Here is a 19,899-nt window from a genome sequence, read left to right as displayed (position 1 = left end):
CCCCCTCAGCGCCCCGCCCCGCCCCCTCAGCGCCCCGCCCCGCCCCCTCAGCGCCCCGCCCCGCCCGCAGGGAAGAGGCCGGAGCCGCGCTCTGAAAAGGAGCCTTTATTTCGGGACACTGAAGCGGCGTTACTCGATACAAAGCCAGCGCAGAAGCGAGATGCACGACCAGCACGGTGCGGCTTCGCTGCATGTAAAGGTCAGTAACTGAACTGAAAGTACACAGTGGGTGCAGTGTAGGGTGGTCCCTACACGGGAGTCATCCAAACAAACACAAATACAGCCTGGAAATGAAGCTAAGAATCACAGCGTAACAGCAAGGTAACAGCAAGTCTCAGCAGCGCATCGCTCCGTCCCGCTACAGCCCGGTCTTGTCTCTCTCATCATTTCGTATCTTTTCATTTCAGGTATCACTTATTTCTCTAGGGCTCACCATCCGAAGTAGCACGCAGCCTCCTCAGGTCAAGCTTCCGACCACCTCATTGGAAAGCCATGCTCCGCAGGCATGAGGTGCAGCAGGGAGCAGATCCGGACAAGTGTATTTACTACACCCATGGCTTTTATGCCCTCTACCATCTGCAGCATGAATAAAACACAGGAGGAAGCCTGCCAACATGCAGCATCGGGGCTCTGGAAAGCATGTAGGATGGAGACCGGTAGCACAGCAGAAAGCTTGCTGGCTGGGGACCAGAGCTCCCAGCCTGCAGCACACCATGACTGGTTGTTACCCTAGGCCAAACAAGCAACCACTATACTTGGGGATGATGTTGAACTGATAGCATAATTCCATCCTACAACAGCAGCAACTATAGCAACTAGCAGTCAACTGTGCTCTTGACATGCAAGTTAAGCAGCACCACTGGACAGCTGTGCCCCACTGCTAATGACTGACCAGCTTCACTCCTTGGCCACAGGCTGAGGACACGTGTGGCTGGAGCACCACACGCTGTCTCTAGCTGACAGTTTCACTGCTGCTGTTGAAGAGCCTTCTAAAAGTAAAGCAGACTGCAACAAAACAAAACACCAGGAGATTCACACAGCGCTACAATAATCCCTTAAATTTTAAGGTAAGTTAAATTCCATACAAATCAAACTTCCAAAAATATTTTGCAAACTCTGGCATATGGCTATGATACAGTATGTACAAATAAAATACCAGAATGGTTACATTTTATTGCTAGGGGTTTTTTTTATTTGGTTAAGGAATTATACAGTAGTGTATAAAAGGGTATGGGAAGCAGCAAGAAGCAAGTATCGGCTTCTTGTCCTCTCAAAAAGCCAAGGTTGGTTGGTTTTGTTTCGTTTTTAAATACTGTGTTTGCAAACATCACATCAAAAGCATTTCTGTATTGGGTCACGTCTGCATTACCCAAACAGGACAGAAGAGCAACAGTGAAAGAAGCCTAGGCAACAGGTAACAGGGTTCTGTTTTATACATTCCTTCACTGATTCATACTTCCAGAATACACTTATTCATTAAACATCCAGTCTAAAGTTTTGTAAAAGTCAACAGTTACAAACTAACTTCCACATAAACTGATGTCTTAGCGAGGTGGGTAACTTCAGGTCACTAATCATGTGAGAAACTCCCAACATCAGTGCTACTTGTGAGCAAAATCATCCAACTTGGCCATGATCTCACCTGCAAGAGAATCCCTTCTGCAGAAGTCATTTTCTATGTTCCAGAAGGTTCACTAGTATAAACAAACCCTGCAGTTCCTCTATTGTAAGGAAACCTCACAAAGATGTGTCGGGAGAAAACACCGATGCCACTGCATACTCCTATCCTGCATTTTACACCCTTTTGTTGGCGAAAGCACAAAAGGTAAAGGTACAAAGTGATCACGTTCGTGTCAGTCAGCAAACAGCCCACAAGTCTACCCTTGGGCCTTCCCCACCTGCTCACACTCCTAGTGACCAGAAGCTTTACTCAGGACACTTCACCATAGTGACCCAAACAACACTGCATGGAAGAAACCAGCAGCATCAGCAACCACGTTCCAAAGATCTCCAGTAACCAGTTAGCAAGACCATCGGCACGCTGCTGGATCACACCTGAGGCATGAACTATCCAGGTGCTACACAGCAGGCTGCACTGCAGACTTTTACTTCTTAAGCATCTGTTAAAGTTATTCGATACTTTTTTAAAAAATAGAACAGATAAGCTCATCTCACAAAATGTAATCTGGATGCAGTACAGCAAAGCGAAAAGAATGCTGAAGTGAAAACCCAAGCACTTGGTAATTTGCTCCTGTAGGCTCATGATACAAAAACACTTTCAACTCTTCCCTCTAAAAATAAACCCTGCTAGAGATGGGCATGATTTACCATTCCTGCTTTCCTCTGACTGAGTTTAAACTCATTCATGGATACACTTGGTCAAAATTAGAAATTCATCTGAAGCTCTTAACCACCACTTTTAGGCTCAGTCTCATTATAAACAGCTTGCTACCAACACAGCCCCTGACACAAACTTCCCCTTAAATATGCATAATTTACTCTATCTCAAATATTTACAAGCAGAAGCAGCCCATCTTTACAAGACAGCTTTCCTTCTGCTCTACATAAAGTGCAGCTCTCTAATTTAAGGCAAATTTCAGTGAACTATAAAACCATAGTTTTATTTTAGTATGTACACATTTTGAATTAAAAACAAGAACTCCCTTGAAAAGGAAAGAATGAGAGGAAAATGTTTCCAAGTTTGGGAATTTTCTGGATTTTAACAGAGTCCCAATATTATGTCCTATTGACATATAAATTTGTATGTTTTTTTCCTCAATAAATGCAAATGAAAAAAGAGGTGCAACGTGTACAGTAACTTAGCTCCAAAGATCAGTAAAACACTGGGAAAGTGCAGATGTAGTTTTTCACGTCCCGTAGTTTCCTTTAGCTACAGTAGCATCCATCAGTATCACATTTCTAAATACGTATCTTAGACACCTAATGCTAATCTCAGTTCTTGTAGTGAGTATTTCTCATCTCCATCTGTGTCAAATTGCTTAAAGCTCTGTGACTCTTGAGCTGTTGAGCCAAGCAGCTTTTGAAGATCTTTATGTGACAGTTTTCCATCAGCATCTTGGGTTGCTTTTTCAAAGAAATTCTGAAGATCTGCAAAGAGAGCAAGGATTGAAAAGTAGCTCCTTTAAGTACAGAGGAATATCCTTTAAGCTGCTCTTCCAGTTTTACTGCACTGTTTCTTTACTACCTAGTAATGAAATAAAGCACCCCCAGGTATGGAGCTTGCCATCTGCGTTGTCACAAGCTGCCAATAACAGTTTAGGAGAAAAAAGCACAAACATTTCTGGATTAAATTATACTAAATCTATAAAAAAGTAATCCCTGTTTCTGGCCATGACTAATAGCCCATTCTACAACCACTAACTGCAGACAGATACAGTTATCCTCCACAAAAGCAAGCTTCAAATGACTGTTGCTATACCAACAGCACAGATGATATAAAGGGAAAACTGTCTACTTATTTTCTGATTCAAAACATTGCCCTTTCAGTAGCTGAAGAACCTGAATAGCAAGATCCAGAAACCATTTATTTGCCCAGGCAGTGTTCTCTTAAAAAAAAAACCCACCAAAACATAACACATATCTACTTAATTTTCCTTCAGCACCCTAATTCTGCCCTTGACTTCATTCCCAGTCTCTGAGGCACTTGGAATAACACTTCGTCACTCAATACAATTATAATCCACTTTTAATGCCCATTCTTGATTAAATCCCAGATCATTCTCTCCTACATACTATTATTTTCCTTTTAGGTTTGGTTTTGTTTGGTTTTCATTACTTTTTAAAGACCCTATTCTCAAGGTTTTAAAATTGACCTCATTTCTCCCCAAATGCCCAGATACACTACCATCATTCCAGTTATAACCTCCTGAACATTAACACTAATACCCAGATACACTACCATCATTCCAGTTACACTTATAACCTCATGAACATTAACATGAAATATACAGAAAAAGGAAAGGTCAGCCTAGAAAGGACATACCTTCAATGCTGGAAATTCCTGGTAAGGACAGATGTCTCAGCTGTCCATTACCCTCTGTGTTGTCATCAGCTGACCTTGAAGCCAGCCTTGAAAGGTCTGTGGGCTTTGCTGTAGTACTCAGACTACTTTCAACTGTTACAAAACAATTCCTGTTAGTCTTAACACAGAACTACAGTTAGCAGAAACAACAAAAAGTACAATAAAGCTATTTTGTCATAGATGCTGTATAGGATAAGGATGCTGCAAAATCATTTCAGAATACAGCAGTGCTGTCCCCTTTTAGTAACTGGAAGAACAGAAGGAAGCAAGTTTTTGACAGTTACACAGCCTTACTCTTATGCTGTACTGATACGTATTTGTAAACCCCATGCAAAGAATGACTTGGAAGTGCTTTCTACTCCCCAGCCTGAAGTGCTGAACAAGCTTTATTAAGCAAATTACATCTGCCCACCTGGGTTGCCTTCCCCTTGTCAGTGCAGGCATCCATCTTCCCCAACAGCAAGGTCTAAACTTCCCAAGTTAGCAAATCAACAAGCACAGTTCTAGTGTAATGAAGTTTTAAAAACTCTTATCTTCAGCACTACCTGAATATATACAGCAAAAGTGCAGAACTGAGACAAGTCAGCAGAGACTCAGACCTTTCCTCTAATGTTACACTTAGATTTTGAAGAAGCAGAAATAGATGTTACTGGGTATAAATTTCTACAGGTTAATCACTACATGCCTTCAAATACAAGCTCCTGATGCTATACACATAGAAGGTTACCTTCAAGCTTTAGCAGTCATAGTTTTCTGGTTTAGAGCCACCATTTTCCTACCACTTTAACTCAAATAATCTACACCAAAGCCTTAAGGAACAGTTTAAATTACCCACCCTCATTAGTTACTCTTTGAATCACACAGGGAATCTTCAGATTTATGGATTACTATTATATGACATTCTTACCATTCTTTGATGTCTCGATGAGTTTGTCATTATTTTCTGACTTGCTTGTGAGAGCACTGATCATCTGAAGCGTCTCTCTTAGTTTTGATACCTGAGAGTCTCTAGTTTCCATTTCCTGTATATATAGAAAAGCACCTCTTCAGTAGATAGAGAAGATCAGGAAAAGAAGTAATTTAAAATACGTTAAGTCTTTTGAGTGATTTGGAGCTCTCCAGACTAAATCAAGCTGAAGATAATCGGCAGTATTTAATAATATGCATGGAAAGATGTAAGGAATAAATTCACACAGTCTGTAAGAAAAACAACAGAATCAGCACCTCAACCTGAAAAGCAAGTAACTCTTTTGCAGACACCAATTTCAAAAGAATCTGACATTTAATTTCCATATTTCTTATTTAAATGAGCAAGAAAAATTATAACAAACCAGTTAAACATACTTGGAGTGAATATTTATACATTAACGGAATTGTTTCTAATGTCTGTCTGCAATACTGACTACCTTAGTGCAGGAATCACTGTATTTGTCACACCAAAACCATCATATTTTTTAACCTAGAGCTCCTTTGCTCTTTTTATGAGTAGGTTCCTGATGACAGGTTGAGTTTACATCAATCCAAGCCTAGAGCTGACAGTGTAACTGGTTCAACTCACCTACCTTCTTCCCAGACAATGGCAACTAAACTCAGCAGCACCACCTCTTTTTCCCCACAGTTTGGCCAGTTAGTCTCAAACTTACTCACAGTCATCAGAGCATTACTGAGAGGTGTCTTTCATCAGTTCCTAGACTCCATTAGTGCAAAGTTCCTCTAAGTCAAGCCAAGAAAGTTTTTAAACCTGGATAGATGCCATAAGCCCATATGTGGCATGAACCCACAGCAGTTGGGCTAGCTTTGATGAAAGCACGGGTACTCAAACAAACTGAATGCCAGAGTCTCCTGTTCCAATGGACCACCATCTGAACCTTCCAAGATTCTTTCAGCTGCACGGAAGGATATTACAGCAGCTCTGCTATGTTATCACATATGTAGTCAGAATGGCAAGACTTTGAACTACTACAACATTTCTTCCATCCTAATTGACATCCTGTCCCCAAAATGGGGTGGATAAGCTCTTCTACTCTGGACTTTTAAAAGAAGCTTGATCAGATTGGCCTGCTTGCAGATCTTTCCACAGTTAAGTTTAATTTAAAACATGATTATAAAGACAATGACATGCTCTACTAGTCCAGTGGAATTTGTGTTTCCTTACTTTTACCTTCAGTTCTTTATTTGAATGAGTTTCATTATCTATTTGATCTTCATTTTCCACATTTGGAGAGGTAGTTGCATCATTCCCCTACAGGAGAAATGGAGGAGAGCCGAGTTAATTCATGTGTTCATTATTTACTACAAATAGTTTCTTTCCTTCAAATTTAGCAGGCAAGAAGCAGGAAGAAACAGAACAAATACACACCAGAATAAACATGAAGGTTATGTAATTTAACACAGCATGTTCCTTATTGCTAAACATACAGAACACATTCTTAGAGACTGGCCCCACTATGGCATACAGAAAGCACTGAATGCCACAAATGAACATATTTAGTATTAATTTTTGGAGGGTTTTAGCATTTAAGCACCACTGGACAACCCAGAGGTCCACCTAGCTCTTCATTGGTCTTAACAGCCCCATGCCAGAATGCCTTCCTAAAACATAGAGGTTTGTGAATCCCATTCATTAAGCAGTCACTCAAGTCTTAAATGTCACAGTGTTTTGGACATTTTTCTATAGATCCTGCAGGGAAGAAATAACTCCTTCAGGGATACTCTTAAAACTAATTATCTGTTCAGAAATAAGGAACAAATTCCAGCCTTTTCAAATAAAGTCATAAGTGCCTCAAACTCCATTCTGATGTTTTCTTTAGCTAGGTTTGAAAAAGCTGTATCTGTAGTGCATAGAAAGTATTGAAACTACCAGCCTGAGTATATATCCTCAGTCATCAAATACTTACCACACTGGTAGACAAGTTTTCTCTTTTGTCCAGATTATTCCCAGAAAGGGTAGAGTTTTCTAACAGCATAACCCTCTGGCTGAGGTTACCAATGGCTGAATCCACATTTAGAAGCTTGATGTCATTCAACTTTTGGTACGCCACTACAGTGTTATTTAGCTCTCCCAAGGCTGCATGCAGTGACTGGCTTTCCTGAAATATAAAACCAGCACACGTCAATTTACTCAACCTCTGTAGCACCTTGCTATTAACAGTATGGTGACTGACCCAGTTTAACTGGGCAGACTTTACACTGGCTCTCCACCGACACCACTGAAAAATTCCAATTGGAAGCTTCCAGAAAGTTATTCCAGCTTTCAAAGTTTGAAAACAGAGATTCTTCCTTAGGGCTAACCTCTTTGTTGCTAATGTAATCGCTTCAGCTGTGCCAGCAAACACAGAAAGCCTATTCATCTTGTTTTCCAGGGCAAGTTTAGTAACCACACCAACTGTTTTTCCCAAGGAAGAATGTACTAGGCATATTTCTACACAAGGTTTGTTTTTGAGGAAGATATCGACTGTTTTAAATGTGAATAAATGCAGTCCTTCCATTCCAACCCCTTCAGCTAAACACCCACACATTACCTTTTCTTTTGATTGTTGCTGAATGTTGCCTTCCGCACCTCATATCACATTGAGGGTGACTCAACACAGGCCACTCCCAAATTTCCTCAGGTTAGCAAATACCTGCTATAAAATCTATTCCATAAAAAAGCCTTTAATTCATTTCCATTTACGTGAGCAAAGTACACCTATAATTTGTTGGATATTCATCGTTTTACTCCTCACCCAGTTACACCACAAAAAAAGTACTCTCAGACTAGGGTACTTTCCTGTTTGCACATACACAGGAACAACTACAGCTAAATGACCTTGTACTTTCTTTTGAAGGATATTATCTGTAGTGTCTTGATAAAACACCACTTTTAATATGCTATAGTACTGCAAAACCCACCCAAAAAGTTACATATCAGTGATACTTGTACCGATATTCCTTATGCAAGGGGGTGAAAATACCTTTCTGCAGTTTTCTGTCTGATTTTTCTCAGTCCTTGGCACAACAGTGGAGGGAAGTGAAGGTATCTGTTTTAATTCCTTCTAAGAAAAGAAGCAGAAAATTATGTTGGAATTATGTGGGGGTTGGAACTGGATGATCTTAAGGTCCTTTTCAACCCTAACTATTCTATGATTCTATGTAACCAAATGCTTGTAAAAAAACATACTAAGCTATTAATAACTGGCTGGGTGTAGCTAAGGATATTTTCTTGCAATTATAGGCACTCATGGCTATTGTGCATGCAGTATTTTAAATAGGCTAATAGAGTTTTCACTTTCAAGTACAGAAGGTCCAAATTTATTTTAATTAAACCCTCCTAATGAGCTCTTCTCCATTTAGTGAAGTTTTATGATACACATTTCACTGCTACCATACACACTGCCACATCTGCAATGTTTCTGTAACACCCATTGACTGCATTAAGTTTTATAATGAGCCTAATTTAGATTTTATCTGCAAGTATTCATAATAAAGTAAAGCTGTATTGCAGTTTAGCTGGAAAACTTTAATTACTGGCTCAGTTTATTAATCCCAAGCGAGACGTTGGTATAAATAGAGTGAGTCGATTCTGGTAAAGACAGGCAGTAATTTCATCCTTATTTCAACCAACAAACTCTATCTCAACACTTCCACTATCCATAATCCTAAAACAGTGAAGACAGTTACTATAAGCAGTATCCTGCCCCACACAGAAGCAGACTCCCAAGGCTCCACATCTATTTAGTACAAAGCAAAAATATGCAGGATAAGAAGTGCTGTAGGGACCAACAATTCTGGCTCCAGAGAAATACAAACTTGGCCCCATATAGGACACACCACACAGGGATTAGATCAGTTTACTATGTACCAACCCACTGAAACTTCAAAAGTATCTTGAAAGGTATCAGGCAGAGCTCCAGACCATTCTTAAACTTGCTTCATATTAAGCAGGTAACTAGTAAAACACATGTTAAATCAACACGTTTTCTTACCACGTCATTCTGAAGGATTTCTATGGATTTCTTGTATTCTTCAATAGCTGTCTGTATATTTTCAACATCATGCGAAACACTGGTAAGTGTGCTGCCTATGTTAGCTACAGTCTGGAATAAAGAAGATGACAAAAACCTCAGCCTTCCTCAAACTGCACTGTCCCAGAGTTTCAACTGCTGAACACAATGTTTTGTTAGTTAAGCTCCAGGCAGACTGCCACAAAAACACACAAGGGCATTTGAAATATCCAGAGCTTTTTCTGCAGCAAACCTGCAAATTCTACCCAGCGCCTCTCCAGGCCAGTAAACAAAGACACACGCTACACCATGAAAGCTTAAGCTACAGCCAAAATTATGGGTTTGCTACTCCCACTCCCCAAACACTATTAATGAGCTGGCATCAATAGGAAAAATAATCTTGATACGTAGACATCTTACCTCCTCTTTACATGGAGTGTCCATATTGAATACTAGGATGTTGATACCATTAATTTATCCTGTCTCAATTATCTTTCAGAGGCACCCATCAGACACATACACCACAAAATTTGTCTGCCAAAGGCTGCAGGTTAAATTGCCTTTTTTAAAATGAAAGAATGGCTCTGAAGCATCAGAAAAGCCCCCATGAATTCTGCAGGTACCATCAGTGTGCTCCCACAGCTACTTTTGCTTCTGACTACTCCCATCTCACCCTGCCCTTGCCTTCACCCATGTGAACTCCTCCAGCCCCCAGCTATCACTTTAGAAAGTAACTACGCTGTAAAGCTGCACCAGTGTTTTAGCAGCTGATAGCACAGCACCTACCAGAGTCAGATCAGCTAGGACATCCACAAACATCAGTGGAAACTACAGTAAGAGGACAGAGCATACCCCTATGTTTCTCATTCCATTCTTAATGCTTTCTTCAATCATTAAAACAACACATCTAAACCCCTTTTTCCTATGACCCTGTAAATGTTCTTAAGGCACTGAAGTGACACTCTAGCTAACCAAACTATATTCAAACAATATCCACACAGATCTTCCAGCTTTTCATTTTGCAAGTCTGAACACAGATTCAGCAAGCAATCTCTGCCCTGGAAGACCTCAGGATGCCTTCAGCACCTTTCATTAGTCTGAACAAAAGCCTTTGCCCAAGAGGAACTCTCTCAGTAAACCTTCAGGACTCTTATCACCAGCAGGCAGCTTCTCATTTTCAGGAACAGCACCTACAGGGAAAAAGGCTTCAGAAAGCCAAAAGCCTATTCTAAGAATAGCAGCCTTTTCAGAGAATCATAGAATCATATAGATTGAAAATGACCTTTAAGATCGAGTCCAACCATTCATTAACTTATAACAGCCAAGTTCAACATTAAACCATGTCCCCAAGCACTACATCTACACGTCCTTTAAACACCTCCAGGGATGCTGCCTCAACCATCTTCCTGTGCAGCCTGTTCCAATGCTTGACAACCCATTGGGTAAAGATATTTTTCCTCATATTCAATGTAAACCTCCCTTGGCACAACTTGAGGCCATTTTTTCCTCATCCTGTCACTTATTACTTGGTAGAAGACACTAACCTGAACCTCAATACAACTTCCTTTCAGGTATTGTAGAGACCAATAAGGTCTCCCCTGAGCTTCATTTGCTCCAGGCTGAATAACTTCAGTTCTTTCAGCTGCTTCTCATAACACTTGTTCTACAGACCCTTCACCAGCTTCATTGCCATTTGCTGGACCCTCTCCAGCACCTCAATGGCTTTCTTGTAGTGAGGGGCCCAGGACTGAACACAGGATTCACAGTGTGACCTCACCAGTGCCCAGTACAGGGGGATGATCACTGCCCTGGCCCTGCTGGCCACACTATGTCTGATACAGGCCAGGATGCTGCTGGCTTTCTTGGCTGCCTGGGCACAAGCTGGCTCATGTTCAGATCTATTCATGAGCACCCCCACGTCCCTTTCCATCAGGCAGCTTTCCAGCCACTCTTCAAGCCTGCAGCATTGTATGGGGTTGTAGTGTCCCAGGTGCTGGTCCTGGCAGTGAGCCATGTAGAATCTCATACCACTGGCCAGAGCCCATCAATCCAGCCTGTCCAGATCCCTCTGCAGAGCCTTCCTACCCTCCACCAGATCCAACACTCCCTCCCAGCTTAGTGTCATCTGGAAACTTACTGAGGGTGCACTCAATCCTCTCATCCAGATCATTGATAAAGATATTAAACAGAGCTGGCCCCAATCCTGAGTTCTGGAGAACATCCCTTGTGACTGTCTTCCAACTGGATCTAACTCCATTCATCACCACCCTTTGGGCTCAGCCATCCAGGCAGTTTTTTACCCAAAGGCTACACCAGTCCAAGCCATAAGCAGACAGTTTCTCCAGGAGAATGCTGTGAGAAGCATTGTTAAAGGCTTTACTGAAGTTTAGGTAGACAACATCCACAGCCTTTCCCTCATCCACCGAGTGGGTCACCTTGCCATAGAAGGAGACCAGGTTAGCCAAGCACGACCTGTCTTTCACAAACCCATGTTGACTGGGCCTGATCACCTGGCTATCCTGTATGTGCTGCACGATGGCACTCAAGGTGATCTGCTTTATAACCTTCCACAGCACTGAGGTCAGACTGACAGGCCTGTAGTTCCTCAGATCCTCCTTTTGTCCCTTCCTGTAGATGGGCATCACATTCGTTAATCTCCAGTCAACTGGCACTTCCCTGGTTAGCCAGGACTGCTGACACACAGTTTCTTCGAAGAAAGGCAGGTAATTCTGAAGACAGCTGGATGCAACAGACAGCTGAACAGGAGTTTTTCACCAGGCTATCAAAAGCCAGGCTACCACCTACACTTATCAAAGTTCTATGTGACAGGAGGTAGTACAGCATGCACACAGATGGCATCAAGAGAGCAGTGGCAACAGATGCCACATCTAACACCTTAGACTCAACAGTGAGACTGGAAAGAGCTCAAAAGTTCTCAGGATATTTGATTTTCACGAAGTGTGACCAAGGATGGACTTACTCCAACATGAAAAAGCCTTGCTGTTCAGCAGATTGATAGAAGCTGAAACCTGCTGGCCCAGACACTTTGTCCTGACAGTACTGAAGGCAGCAAGATGACAAAAAGATCTTTATACACTCTTTGTATATATAAATACATACACACACATAAAGTAGGTGCAGATTTCAGACTAGGTACTGCCTTAAGGCTTACTTCTGATGTGACACTGAAAATACAACATATTCATTACAGCAAATTAGAAGATTAGACAATAGCTTTGTACTTGTCCTGTAAAAAGAGATCCCAGCAGCCTGATCAGCCAAACCACACTAATTGCTTTACATATAACTAGCTTGTTGATTATACATTAATGTTGTAGGAAATGAGAAGTGGAAACCCATAAAAGCCACAAAGACTAGACTGTGATTATCTATTAGCCCAATATAAATGTTTATTGCTAAATGCCCATAACTGCTATGGAAGAGGTGGGGAAGTTTCAACAAACCATTCTTTGTACCAAAATAAAAAGGACAGTTCTTTGGTAAAGAATGCTAAAACACAGGTAAGACACTGTACTAACAGAAGTCACTTCAGAAGTAAGCTTGTGTCACCCAGTAAGGCCCATCTTTCAAGGGGTTGCCAGAAAACCATCCCAGTACAACTCATGTTCTGCTCTTCACATACTGAACACCTAGAAAGCTCCCACGTTACGGTTCCAGGCTCACTGCTCCCAAGTCAGACTCCTACCCACCTCAAGACTGTAAATGCAGAACCAGATACACAATTATGTATTGCTCAAGATGAGAAAGTTCTCCAAAAAGCAATCCATTTTCTTTTCCAATTAAAACCACCTATTTGCAAGCAGAGCTGTACAATTTCAGACAGACTTTTTGCAAGTGTGTTAATGTTAAAACTAGCAACCTGAAGGAAAGCAACAGTAACGATCAGCTCCAAAGTAAAAAAGTGACAACATAATATAAAAAAAATGCATCTCCAGAAAGGGACAAACATGGCCTTCAACTTTTTTACCTGCCCTATGTTACTGTAGGACCATATGCTACAAGTCTAATTCAAAAACAAGAGAAGCAAATATTCCTCTCAGACAATTCAAGTAACTCCTGTTGGCCACTGCTGTCCCCAAGAGCACAGCTGCAGCTCAGCATTCAGCAGCACAGAACACCACATTTAGCAATAGCCGCATTTATAGTACTTGCCTTCTGAAGTTTCTCTACTGTGAGAGGAAGAGAAATCAGATCAGAAGCAGACTTTATGTTGTTTTTGAGATGATTTACTGTTGAGGTCAATAGTGATATCTAAAACCAAAGGGGAATATTTAGAATTAGTCAACATAATCCTGATTCTGACCTTCCCCAATACTAATGACTTAATTTGTAACATTAAAGCATAAAGCAAGACAGAATTATACATGTACACACACAAAAAGCACCCGTCTCTAGGTCAGAAGTCCTGCTTAAACCACGACACTAGGCCATGCCTGAAAGCCATAGAAGCCCCTTCTTTTCAAAAAGGCAGCCTCTGCCCATTTTACGTTCATTCCTTCAGAGAGAGGGTGTTGCCCAAGAAAGGTATAAAGAATTGTGCAAGACGCCCTTACGTGGAGGAAACAGTCATCCACTCATCCTATTCAGCAGCCAAACCTGCCTGGCAAAACCCAGCAAAGCACGCAACTTCTCTAACTGAGTAACAAAGAAGTTGCACATATTACCCACACCTTCTGATACAGAAGTGCAACAGCAACAATCTAGGTACAGTGGGTTAGCGAAATTTCTGTCAACTGTTTGACCCAGACAGCAAGTTATTCAATGAGTCTTCAAGATTACTTATTCACTCCAACTGAGAAGTTGTCAAATCAACTAAAACCAGCTACCTGCTAGTCATTCATGGCTAACACTATCACTTTAAGATCAATCTGTAGCCATCAGTAGTCAAAATCTCAAAATTTCTTCTCACATTTGACAGCACAAAACCAACTTTCTTCTGGTTAAAAGAGAAAAAAAGTTGTTTCACAAGCTGAGGAAATGAGCAAGATCCTAATGTTACATTAGGTCTATGTTGATCAGTTTGAGTGCAGTCTCTCTGGTTCCACAGCTGTGAATATTGGCTGAAATAATTCCCTGCAGCACATCCCAACAATTCATGGGAAAAAATTAAATAGTTTTATTCCCAGAAGAGCTGGCTCAAACTATAAACAGACCCTGTAAGAACTTGAGGGCCTGCAAGAACCATGTGCAAGTATCTTTAACATCCAGATGCAGATGATGGTGTTTTAAAAGTCCAGTGAAGCACCTAAGTATCTGTAGATAATGCATACTGCCAGATGCCAAAGAAAACTTGTCAAATCTATTTACGTGCCTCATTTAGCACTTAACCACTGCATGGGGCTGAAGAAAAACCAACCTGAAGAGGCACCTCAATACTCTTAAAATTAAACGCAAAGCACCACTGGGAGAGGACACTTCTTGATACCGCTGTGAGCAGCTCTGAACTTTTACCCTCTGTGGCAAGCATTTCAATAAGAACCTTGCTGGATGCTTTGTTTGAATCATGAGTTAATAGAGCAGCTGAGGAAACAGCCTTCTGTTAAGTGGCTTAGATTTAGCTGCATAAACAGAGCTAAGATTTACACCAGCTCGGATGCTGAGTGCGTATGAGCAGTTTTTATATTCACAAGGCACCAGTGCTTCATTTGGAGCAACGTGAACTTGCACTGATTTGGGTAACTGTTTTCCACACTTATGAAACATTTGCAGATGCTCTCTGAAATGTCAAATCTCTCATCATAAACACCAGACTTCTTTGGCAGGAAAATGAAGAACTGCCCAGTCTCAGGTTCTTTTAAGTTCTGCCTGAAGTCTATCCACCAGTTGCACAATTTCTCCTCTTTGTGATCAGCCTCCAGTCCAGATGGATGCTCAAACTTTGTTTGTTTGTTTAATAAAGAGGCTTATGCTCCACTTTAGAAGTTCAGCATATGGTCACAGAAGGCCTTAGATAAAAACTCAGCACTGCACTTGCAATGAATTTCTGTGGAACTAAGCTTCAATGGACCATTTTATTATTTTTCAAAACCAAGCACTGATACCTCTCACCTGTTTATTGATCTCTGTGATATTTATCCAAACTTTATTTAGCCCCAGTTCTCCAGTCTCGATTTGTTCGAGTTGCTTTTGCTTCTGCACCAAATCTTCATTCAGTTTAGGAATTTCTTGGAATGATGTCTTTTGATTAGATTCCACTAAAAAATAAAATACAAAAAATCCCCAAAGAATAATGAAATTAAAAAGTCCAGGTAAACAATGTTGAAAGGCAGAAAACAAATGACAAGCAGCAACATCTATAGCAGTAAAAGAAGGCAATAACAGTTCCTACATATGGGTTTATTGCCAATTCAGAATTAAGTGTTAGTTCAGAATTACAGCTGTTTTAAGAGTACTCATGTCTGCTGAGAAAACCCAGAGAGACTGTACTAAATGTAACACTTTGCAATAGTACTGTCATTCTGGCAAGCCTCAGTAGGTCTTTATTTAATGCAGCTATTTTGCATTACTTTCAGAGGAACATGAAAAGGTAATGGGACTGTAAGAACCGCCAACACTACCCGGGCAAAGGAAGCACGCGAAATGAACCTCTGTGCCCTTCTCAAGCCTCCAAAGAGACTGATGATGAAATTAATTCCAAGGAGATTATCGTGATTACAGTTGTTCTGTGTAACAAGAAGACAACTGAACATATAACCTTGCACACTAACATCTGTTGGTAAACAAATCAGCAAACAGGGTCCTTGGAAATAAAGTCAGTTATTACAGCAATTAACACTACACGGAAGGGGGAAACATGCAGCTCAAACCAATTCAAATGAGCCTCAGAAATGCAGCTCTTCCAGGTCGGCAGTGACTAAGCTATTTAGCTGCAAGCACTATTAGGTAACCCTAAATCCCTAGGTTTGGCAAACAAATAAGCAAAGGTTTTGAGATGGAGATGACAGAGTTCGTCAAAATCTCTACCTCCACCCTTTACTGTAGCACAGAATGCTCCACAACAAACCACCACTACTGAGAACATGCTGCCAAGAGCAGTGGGATGTACAGGGTATGTAGCTGGCAGCACCCAGAACAGATTTCCATGCATGACCCATCTGATCAAAAAGAGGAAGCCTTCAGGAGGGCTTCATGCCATGGTGCCCAAATAAACACAACTGGAAAGACATACACCTTCAAAAACCCCCTTCACTTTTCTGGAAGCAAGTCCTCACAGTCATTTCTAGGGACAGAGTAATCTGCTCGGATCATCCAGATCCAAACAACACTTTCAGTTACACACAACCTTGAAAGGTTTACTTTAGTTAAAACAGACTGAGAACTAATTGAGGGTTCAACACAAGCACTTCACACCAAATCTGACCTTTCAGAGGCTCCTGTAGACAAAACTATTTTCTGTTTTGCCCCTCTTACCGTGTACAGTGAGACTCCACTGAAGACTTTTACAGTGATAGAATGCATTACTGTTTGTAGCACAAGTACTAAGAAGAGAAACACCACAATGTCTTCCCTCTATCCCAAACATACTAGATACAAAAATGTCTTATCCTTAAAAAACACCCATAACACACTCGGTCTGTTCAAAGGATGGCAGAACACTAAAATATGACCACAGGAATCTGCTCTTGTGGGGAAAAAGTCTGGATGAAGATTCAGAGGAAAAGGTTCTTTTTCCAAACTTGCTGTACGGACAGACAGATCCCATGCCTTTGTTCCTCCATCCATCCACACATTCTACCAAAGCACAATGTTACCTTTTAGAACCAGGTTATTCTTGCTATCTTTTTTTGTTGTTGTTGTTGTTGTTTTTAATGCTGTGCCATATTCTGAGCCTCCCATCCAGCTTCTAGGTATGCTATTACAGTGGCATGGGCATCTGAAACCGTTCTACCACTAGATGAAATACTAGATGCATGGCTTTTCAATCAGAGCTACTAAGGAGAAAAAAAAGCACATCTGTAATTGCCAGACAGGAAGCTCGGAGAGAACAACTGCTTTAACAAAGGGGTCTATGTAGAACAGGAATGATGAAACTTAACTACACCAAAGCCAACAAATGTTGTCATTGTACAAAACTTCTACTTAAAGCAGACCAGTCCAAGAAGAGCAGCAGTCAGCTTACCCAGGACACAGCAACAGCTACTGCAGGGCTGTTTGGTGCACTCACAGCCACCAAGGAGGGCCTGTATCTAAAGGTGTCCTCCATAACAGGTGGACACCAGCTACAGCTAACTTTCAGAGTTCAGTATCAGTTAATATAAAAGCACATCTATCAGGAGCACTTTATCTCACTGCCAGCCAGCCGGTTCCACCTTGGCAGGCAACTCCCCACCTCACAGCAGTTACACACCTGAACAGGAAGCCCCAGACACCAATAGCAATGAATTTCTATATGCATTTCCTCAATGCCTCTTTCACCACAAGCAAATCAAGTCCTCTGCTTAACTCCCGCCCTTGCAGCCTCCTAATTTAACTGATGTCATCAGCCTTATTTTTAAGGTCATCTTCATGTCATGAACACAAAAATTCAAAGATGAAGACCAAAGCTGTGGGACAAAACCCATGGTCAACAGAGGTGCTCCTCATGCAAAACGTAACTCTTCAGCTTTCCTGAAGCAGCTAGAGACTACCCGAATGCCTAAACTTCACTTTCTTTTGCCCTATTTGCACAGCTCCTTAGCTTCTCTTTGCCTTTTTCAATGCATATGATTTTAAACACTACTAGAACAATGCACCAAAACATACACCGCGTCCAGATATGAGGTATATAGAATGTATGTTACATGCAAGTCTCAGTGCTACAGAAGTTAATATTGAAATCTTACATGGACAGGAAAAACCTGAGAGCTGCAAGCAAAATGCTTCACATTAACTCCATACTTCTAGGTATTAAACATGATGTAAGTCCACACCACATGCAATACATGAAAGCTGAACAAGAACAGGCTTCAAGCAAGATGAACATTCAAAGGAAACAAAGAAAAAACGTAATACCAAAGCAACATGAAAACTGCATAACATCACAGCAAGTATTAGAGATGTTAACAGGAACTCAAGACAAGAACATTGTTTTACACTGTTTTAAGGGATGCATCAAAACCCCTTAGACTGCTGTTCCAGGGCTGATCAGAACTTCTCTTTTTAAAGAGGGGCTTTCTTTGGAAGACAGTACTTCCAAGACCAAAGCCAGGAATTTTAGAAATGCACATACAAACAACTACAGGCCCACAGGCTCCTGCTCCTCAAAAGACACAGAGCAGACAAGAATATATAATATTTGCCTTAGATTCACCCAACCACCAGTATTTTTGGCTCAGAGAACTCCTCAATTCAAGGTCTGTTTACATCCTCAGTACTTTCAGGCTTTGAATAAGCAGGTAAGCAACTAAAGCTCTCCCTCTTGCCCAAAGCAGATGTGAAACAGCGTAGTTACATCTATACTTACTAGTCCGAAACTTCTCTTTTATTGCATCCAGATCCTCCTTGAGGGCCACCTGCATCCAGACTAAGCCAACACACGCTACCACACAAGCGGCGAGAATGACAAACGAACATAATGGGTAACAGAACTTGCAGCATCGTAGATAGTCTCCCCTGGATAAAACACAAATAACAGGCTGTGAATATTCAACAACAACTAGAAAAGCTTGATTTTAAATGCTGCTCTATCGAAGCAAGGTACAGTGCTAGAACAGCAGACGTTTTGGCTGACAAGAACTAAAAGCTTTTCCAAGAATAAGTAAGGCTCTACAGCAGATTGGGGCTATTGCTGTCTGTTCAGTTCATCCTCAGGAGGCACATCTAGCATATTTAAGAGCAGCTGTCAAGTTTCCCACACTAAGATTTCCTGCTCTGCTCACATAAGCTTATGTTAGGAACATCTGCTTGATAGCTTGGAAAGCAGGCTTTGAAAAAGGGTATTACCATAATGTTACAGCAAGTACTTCTAGATTATCCTAAACTGTGAAAGCCAAAGTTTCTCTGCAACATGCCTGCTTTCAGTTATTCTTAAAAGCCCATTAATAACAACTGAGAAGTTTATTTACTGACAAAGCTCATCACGCCCATGAGAAACCAACACGGTGGCAGCTCGAGCATACAGGACTGTGCCATGAACACACAATAGCTGTGCTCAACACTTCAACCAACTGCCCCTGAGCTGCCCTAAGGTCTTCAGCTGCGGCGAGCATTAAACATTAAAGACAAGAACTAGAAAGCCAAAAGGACACTTCAGATCTACTTCGACCCCTCACTAGACGACCTGTTGGGCCACACACACTCAGCGTAGCTCTAAGTCTCTCCCGGCAGCCCCCAGCTCCCCACCACCCTCCCCAGCCACGGAGCGCACCCCAGAGACCGGCGCTGAGGGCCGGAGCCCAAAGCGGGCAGGCGCAGGTCGGGCCGGCCCGGGTCCCGGCGGCAGCCCCGGGGACTCACTTGCCGCAGCGGCCCCGCGCCCCGGCGAACTCGTCCTCCTCGGAGCTGGACTCGGAGTCGGAGGCGGGCGGCTCCGTGCGCAGCAGCCGGTGGCCAGAGCCCTTCTTAGCGGGCTTCTTCCTACGGCCGTCGGCGGCCAGGCCGATGAGGGCGTTCAGCTCCTTCCGCTTCTTCATCCTCTTGTGAGGCGGCGGCACGGTCGGCGGCTGGCTCCCGCCTCCCTCTTCCTCCGCCGCCGTCGCGGCGGCCGCCGCCAGCGCGGCCCGGCTCGCCAGCCTGCGGCCCGGCCGCGGCTACAGGCGCTCCGCGGGGCCGCGGCCGCTGCTCCCCCGCCGGCCCCGCAGCGGCACGCCTGGCCCCACCGCCCGCCCCATGGCTGCTCCCGGCCCGCCGAGCCCGCCCCCTCCACCTGCCAGCAAA

The 19,899-nt window shown here is 42.3% G+C and overlaps 1 protein-coding gene across 4 annotated transcripts; it reads right to left on the bottom strand.

Annotated features, from left to right (window-relative positions):
* Window positions 1-90: 90 nt before the first annotated feature.
* Window positions 91-19,795, bottom strand: EFCAB14 (EF-hand calcium binding domain 14). 4 transcript variants are annotated; one of them, XM_065673412.1, is made up of 11 exons: window positions 19,480-19,795; window positions 18,488-18,636; window positions 15,094-15,239; window positions 13,198-13,296; window positions 9,007-9,117; window positions 7,996-8,076; window positions 6,940-7,131; window positions 6,198-6,284; window positions 4,950-5,064; window positions 4,004-4,135; window positions 91-3,108 (listed from the first exon to the last, which is right to left on the bottom strand). In XM_065673412.1, exons 1-11 carry the CDS (start codon window positions 19,653-19,655, stop codon window positions 2,933-2,935), a joined length of 1,464 nt encoding a protein of 487 aa, XP_065529484.1. In that variant the 5' UTR covers window positions 19,656-19,795; the 3' UTR covers window positions 91-2,932. The 4 variants fall into 4 exon arrangements, with proteins under 4 accessions (XP_065529484.1, XP_065529485.1, XP_065529486.1 ...); XM_065673413.1 differs by having other exon boundaries at window positions 7,996-8,073; XM_065673414.1 differs by having other exon boundaries at window positions 6,204-6,284; window positions 19,480-19,794.
* Between the last annotated feature and the right edge of the window lie 104 nt (window positions 19,796-19,899).

This window comes from Lathamus discolor, chromosome 3 (assembly GCF_037157495.1).
Source record: "Lathamus discolor isolate bLatDis1 chromosome 3, bLatDis1.hap1, whole genome shotgun sequence".
Classification (NCBI taxonomy): Eukaryota; Metazoa; Chordata; class Aves; order Psittaciformes; family Psittacidae; genus Lathamus; species Lathamus discolor.
Note: the sequence above shows the minus strand (reverse complement) of the source record. Positions and strands in the feature narration are given on the sequence as shown.